This window comes from Centroberyx affinis, unplaced genomic scaffold, assembly GCF_046629955.1.
Source record: "Centroberyx affinis isolate AG114_WGS23_722 - 3 ecotype Tasmania unplaced genomic scaffold, CSIRO-AGI_Caff_v1 ptg003873l_1, whole genome shotgun sequence".
In the NCBI taxonomy this organism is placed as follows: Eukaryota; Metazoa; Chordata; class Actinopteri; order Beryciformes; family Berycidae; genus Centroberyx; species Centroberyx affinis.
Window position 1 is genome coordinate 17,796 of NW_027281715.1, and position 7,344 is coordinate 25,139.

At 50.7% G+C, this 7,344-nt stretch overlaps 1 protein-coding gene across 1 annotated transcript; it reads left to right on the top strand.

Moving 5' to 3' along the window:
- The first annotated feature begins 2,862 nt into the window (after nt 1-2,862).
- Nucleotides 2,863-5,091, top strand: LOC139662706 (putative uncharacterized protein ENSP00000383309). The gene has a single exon (XM_071541429.1). It carries the CDS (start codon nt 2,863-2,865, stop codon nt 5,089-5,091), a length of 2,229 nt encoding a protein of 742 aa, XP_071397530.1.
- Nucleotides 5,092-7,344: the final 2,253 nt, after the last annotated feature.

Consider the following 7,344-nt stretch of genomic DNA (forward strand, 5'->3'; position numbering starts at 1 on the left):
GCTGAAACACACTGACAACAGGGAGCAGTACATAAATGATGAACTTTTATCTTTGAAGTTTGAATGATTTTTCACATAAATCAGTATTTCATTATAGAATAAGAATAACACCTTTTCACTTTATTGACTGTACTAAAGTATATGTAACAAGAATGAATCAGAAATGCACAACTTGCTTCAATATCCTTTATTTTCTATATCTTTGCATATAGTAATTTACTTGTGAAAAATAAAAAGTTGAAACAAAAAAAAAACAATTTCCTGAAATTCCAGGGCTGCAATAATAATTACAAAAAAACCCATCAACAACATGTATAGTTTTGTCTGTTTGGTAATGAGACTAAAAAAAAGCTTTCAGCTGTGTTTGGACTGATTATTATTTCATTTTATTGTAAATATTCTGCTAAGATGTTCTATATATAGATATTTCTCTCTATATATATATATCATATTGAAATATGGTTACTGCAGAAATGCACAAAATTTGCCATCATTCTGTTTGAATGTGTTTTTATCAGTTTTGAAAACAGTGTGTTAGCATTTGAAAAATGTGCTGCAGATATAAAGTGTTTAGCAGCTGGTGGAGTCTGAAGGAGAAAAGACTTCATGGACTTTGGAAAATGTCATTGATGCATTTTGTGTGAAAGCAACGAAAAATTCTGTTTCCCTGACTGTGTGAAGAGTTTTGACCATGTGACTTCAGTTTGACCACGTGACTTCAGTTTGACCACGTGACTTCAGTTTGACCACGTGACTTCAGTTTTGACCATGTGACTTCAGTTTGACCACGTGACTTCAGTTTGACCACGTGACTTCAGTTTGACCACGTGACTTCAGTTTGACCACGTGACTTCAGTTTGACCATGTGACTTCAGCTTTGACCACGTGACTTCAGTTTGACCACGTGACTTCAGTTTGACCACGTGACTTCAGTTTTGACCACGTGACTTCAGTTTGACCACGTGACTTCAGTTTTGACCACGTGACTTCAGTTTGACCATGTGACTTCAGTTTTGACCACGTGACTTCAGTTTGACCACGTGACTTCAGTTTGACCATGTGACTTCGTTTTGACCATGTGACTTCAGTTTGACCACGTGACTTCAGTTTGACCATGTGACTTCAGTTTTGACCATGTGACTTCAGTTTGACCATGTGACTTCGTTTTGACCATGTGACTTCAGTTTGACCATGTGACTTCAGTTTGACCACGTGACTTCAGTTTTGACCATGTGACTTCAGTTTTGACCACGTGACTTCAGTTTGACCATGTGACTTCAGTTTGACCATGTGACTTCGTTTTGACCATGTGACTTCAGTTTGACCACGTGACTTCAGTTTTGACCATGTGACTTCAGTTTGACCATGTGACTTCAGTTCTGACCGATGCATGTTAGCAATCGAAAAAAAACTGTAATATGGGTCAGTATGATCTGATCTGTTTCAGTTTGCTCTTAGTTCACTTCTTCTTGTAGTGAAGTCAGAAGTTTGCAGCATGTTGTGAACCTGCAGATTATTCCATGCAAAACAAGACTGAGCTGCTGCACTTTCTGCTGTTTCAGCATCTTCATCGGTGTTCGACATCCATCTGTGATCTATGATCTATGATCTGTGATCTTAGATCTGTGATCTGTGATCTATGATCTGTGCTCTGTGATCTGTGATCTATGATCTGTGATCTGTGCTCTGTGATCTGTGCTCTGTGATCTTAGATCTGTGCTATGTGATCTGTGCTCTGTGTCCAGGGCTTTGTCCTCTGCTGACTGCTGGTAGAAAGTGGAGTTTCCTCTCGGCCTGATGGCCGCTCGCTGCTGCTGCTGCTGCTGCTGCACTTAGAGGGATTAAAACCATTAACACAATTTATATCAAACATCTACCATCAGGCTGATCATCCCCTGTTCCCTCCCTCTCTCTTCTCTCCTTTATTCCATCTTTCCCTGGGAAGACATCCACAGATAATCTAATTGAGGCCATAGCTGTGGGCTGCAGATCGTACAGAGGAATCAGAGCTTCATTAGAATAAGACGGATTGACAGTCGTCCAGAAAAAAGCAACAGTGAAGGAAGGAGGAGGCAGCCGAGGGGACGGGGTTTGGGTCTGGAACAAATCTGCTGTGATTGGGGTGAGGGTCGGTGAACCATGGGGGGGGGGGTGGAGGGGGTGGAGGCGGTGAGGGGGAGAGGGCACCCTCAGTATTAGCCAGCAGTCGACTCTTCAATCTGTCATTCATACTGGAACAGACAGGCCTGCATGCGATGGGGGGGGGGGGGGGTTGCATCGAACTGCAGCAAGGGGCGGGGGGGTGGGGGGTGGGGGGGGCACGCATGAAATGAACTAAGATCTGCAAGTGCTCATTAAAATTAAAGCACTCATTAAAGCTAATTGCCAATTTAGGGATCTGATCTCTCCGGCTCGCTGTCTCTGCCCGTCACTCACGGAGGAACGACCCCCCTCCCCCTCCCCCCCCCGCCCCCCCCGCTGGCCGGAGCCGGTCTCCACGCCGGACTTCCCTTCCTGCCCGGCAGAAACGGGTCAGGCGGCGCCCGCCTGGCGGAGGACGGCGAGCCTCAGCCGGACGGTCAGCACAGAGAGGCTGCAGCCCAGAGGACCGACTTTAACTTCAGCTGCACTGCAGGCAAACTGTCTGGTCCCACACAGAGAGGACATACATACCCCCAACACACACACACACACACACACACACACACACACACACACACACACACACACACACACACCTGATATCAATAGCATGTGAAGCGGCAGTAGGCCACACAGCTTTCAGCCAAAACAAGAGTTCAGGCTCAAGTGAGCAAGGTCGACCTGCAGAAAACACACAGAACAAACCCACACGCCTCCAACATGCCTCCAATACGCCTCCAACACGCCAACGCACCACCAACACGCCTCCAACAGAGCTCAATGCAGCCCAACATTCCTCCAACACGCCTCCAACATGCCAACGCACCACCAACACGCCTCCAACACAGCTCAATGCAGCCCAACATGCCTCCAACACAGAACACGCCACCAACACACCTCCAACACGTCTCCAACATGCCAACACGCCTCAAACACATACCTCCAACACGCCTCCAACATGCCAACACGCCTCCAACACACCTCCAACGCAGCCCAACACGCCTCCAACACAGAACACGCCACCAACACACCTCCAACACGTCTCCAACATGCCAACACGCCTCAAACACATACCTCCAACACGCCTCCAACATGCCAACACGCCTCCAACACACCTCCAACATGCCTCCAACACACCAACACGCCTCCAACACACCAACACGCATCCAACACGCCAACACGCCTCCAACACACCTCCAACATGCCTCCAACACACCAACACGCCTCCAACACACCAACACGCATCCAACACGCCAACACGCCTCCAACACACCTCCAACATGCCTCCAACACACCAACACGCCTCCAACACACCAACACGCATCCAACACGCCAACACACCACCAACACACCTCCAACACGCCTCCAACGCAGCCCAACACGCCTCCAACACAGAACACGCCACCAACACACCTCCAACACGTCTCCAACATGCCAACACGCCTCAAACACATACCTCCAACACGCCTCCAACATGCCAACACGCCTCCAACACACCTCCAACATGCCTCCAACACACCAACACGCCTCCAACACACCAACACGCATCCAACACGCCAACACGCCTCCAACACACCAACACGCCACCAACACACCTCCAACACGTCTCCAACATGCCAACACGCCTCAAACACATACCTCCAACACGCCTCCAACATGCCAACACGCCTCCAACACACCTCCAACATGCCTCCAACACACCAACACGCCTCCAACACGCCAACACGCATCCAACACACCTCCAACACGCCTCCAACATGCCAACACGCCTCCAACGCAGCCCAACACGCCTCCAACACAGCCCAACACGCCTCCAACACGCCAACACGCCTCCAACACACCTCCAACATGCCTCCAACACACCAACACACCTCCAACACGCCAACACGCCAAAACGCCTCCAACACACCTCCAACACGCCTCCAACATGCCAACACGCCTCCAACACACCAACACGCCTCCAACACAACAACACGCCAACACGCCTCCAACATGCCTCCAACACACCACCAACACACCTCCAACATGCCTCCAACACACCAACATGCCTCCAACACACCAACACACCTCCAACACACCAACACGCCTCCAACACACCAACACGCCTCCAACACGCCAACATGCCTCCAACACGCCTTCAACACGCCAACACACCTCCAACATGCCTCCAACACACCAACATGCCTCCAACATGCCTCCAACATGCCTCCAACATGCCTCCAACATGCCTCCAACACACCAACGCGCCTCCAACACGCCAACATGCCTCCAACACACCAACACACCACCATCACGCCAACATGCCTCCAACACACCAACACGCCTCCAACACGCCAACATGCCTCCAACACGCCAACACACCTCCAACATGCCTCCAACACGCCTCAAACACACCAACACGCCAACACGCCTCCAACATGCCTCCAACATGCCTCCAACATGCCTCCAACACACCAACGCGCCTCCAACACGCCAACATGCCTCCAACACACCAACACACCACCATCACGCCAACATGCCTCCAACACACCAACACGCCTCCAACACGCCAACATGCCTCCAACACGCCAACACACCTCCAACATGCCTCCAACACGCCTCAAACACACCTACACGCCAACACGCCTCCAACATGCCTCCAACACACCTCCAACATGCCTCCAACACACCAACATGCCTCCAACACGCCAACACGCCTCCAACATGCCTCCAACACACCTCCAACATGCCTCCAACACGCCAACACGCCAACACGCCTCCAACATGCCTCCAACACACCTCCAACATGCCTCCAACACGCCAACACGCCTCAAACATGCCTCCAACACATCAACATGCCTCCAACACACCACGCCTCCAACACACCAACACACCGACATGCCTCCAACACACCAACACACCTCCAACACGCCTCCAACACACCTCCAACACACCAACACACCAACATGACTCCAACACGCCTCCAACACACCAACATGCCTCCAACACACCAACACACCTCCAACACGCCTCCAACACACCAACATGCCTCCAACACACCAACCCACCTCCAACACGCCTCCAACACACCAACATGCCTCCAACACACCAACACACCTCCAACATGCCTCCAACACACCAACACGCCTCCAACACGCCTCCAGTGCAGCCAGCAGGCCGGGCGTCTGCTCAGGTTGATTCACATTCAGATGTAGAAAACTTTCTCAGGAGGTTTTGTTAGTCTGACAGGCTGCTGGATCTTTAAACCACAAACACACACAGTGAAAAAAGTAGATACAGTTCATCTGAACAGTAATAATAATCTGCAGCATCACAGTTTGGAGAATGTTATAAAAGCTCAGCCTAAATAAACAGATGAAGACAGAAAGGTGATGTTAAGTGCGATGGAGCCGCTCACCTGAACGCTGTGTTGGTTGAACTGAAACTTCAGCAGGAAAACCTCCAGAGATGAGGAACGATAAACTTTATTCTCCCCGAGGGGAAACCGTCACGGCTCGGCGCCTCAGCCGGTTTATGTAGTTCATCTGTCAGGTGTGTGTGTGGTGATTTATCTGGTGTGTGTGTGGTGATTTATCCGGTGTGTGTGTGGTGATTCATCTGAGCGCGTGCGGGCCGCACGCCGCGCGCCGCATCATCGCCGACACGTCGACTCGGAGGCATTAACCTCCTCGAAGGACTCGACACATCCGCTTGTTTTTTAGCGAGAGAAAACAAATTCTCCTCTGGCACATGCGTGATTTGTTTATCTGTGTTTTTATTGTGGAATATTTTCCATCAGGTTTTCAAGATGGCTTCCGCTCTGGCTTCGTCTCCGATGAGAAATGTCGTTTATTTCAGGTCTTTGCTCCAGTTGATCCGGTAGATGTGCTGGAATATGAAAAGTATTCTGGGAGACAAGTCAGCAAAGCCTCATCCTACACCTGCCTGCCAATATTCCTCTATAGTTACAGCACACTCTCTCTCTCTCTCTCACACACACACACACACACACACACACACACACACACACACACACACACACACACACACAGTGCTCTGGCAGGCCCTGCAGGCCGGAGCAGCCCTGGTTAATGGGCTTGGAGCGATATTAACATGTGTGTTTTGGGATCTTAATTACTTCTTGGTGTGTGAAAGTGTGCGATTTATAACGAGCTCCCAGCATCCACTTACCTTGGTGAGGTTTCACTAAATTGGACGATTACTCACTCGGGCGAGTAAACATGACACACAATAATTGGCGCTTGCAGATTTTACTTATTAGTATGATGTATTGATCTGCCCGGCCCTCGCACGCTGAAATCTATAGCCACGGTTTCCAGTTTGTTATCTTTGTCAAAAGGTCAAATGGGTGTAGAGGGAGAGAGAGAGAGAGATGGAGAGAGAGAGAGAGAGAGATGGAGAGAGATGAGAGAGAGAGAGAGAGAGAGAGAGAGAGGAAGTCTAATAGGGAGAGAAGGCTAACATCGCGGCCGCTGCAGCCATTCCTCACTGTAGTCGGTGGGTTTTTATTGTGATTGCCAGACTTCATCTCCAGTCTGTCAGTGTGTTTGAGGGGAGGGGGGGGGGGGGGGGGGGGGGGGGACAATCTCCCTCTGATCGATCGGCCTGCCGGCTCTCCAAAGCGGCGTCTTGTTTTGACAGGTGGACTGATGCGCATGCTGCGGCCGGTCCGTAGCTCCAGCTTCTGATAACGACAAACCGTGAAGAAGAAGCTCTCCTTCCCGCCGAGGCACCCGGTCCGGCCCTGACAGATGAAGGGGAGGAAGCGTGGAGCCGGGACAGGAGGCGGCTTTGATTAAACGCTGAATGATGAAGAGGAGGTGAAGCCGGAGCGGGGGGGACGGGTCAGCCGTCACGGCCCGCGCCCCCGGAGCCGTCCCCGGAACCGCCGGAAGGACCCGGACGGCCTGATTCATGACCCGCCGGCAGGAGGCTCTCAAAACAATTTAAGGATAAAATATCGTCATTTTTCCCCCCCTTCTGTTTAACGTGTGACACCACATTTTTCCTCTCTCTCTCTCTCTCTCTCTGTGGTTACAGACTTCCTGGACTCTGTCTCTCCCGCCGGTTTGTCACGGAGGAGCCGGCCGGGCGCCGTCGCTCCGCCCGGCGGCTCGTTTATCACCGGAGAAGCTGCCGATTATTTCAATGAATCATTTTACTGATGAGCGATGTTAATTTGTCGGTACTCCATTAGCGCAC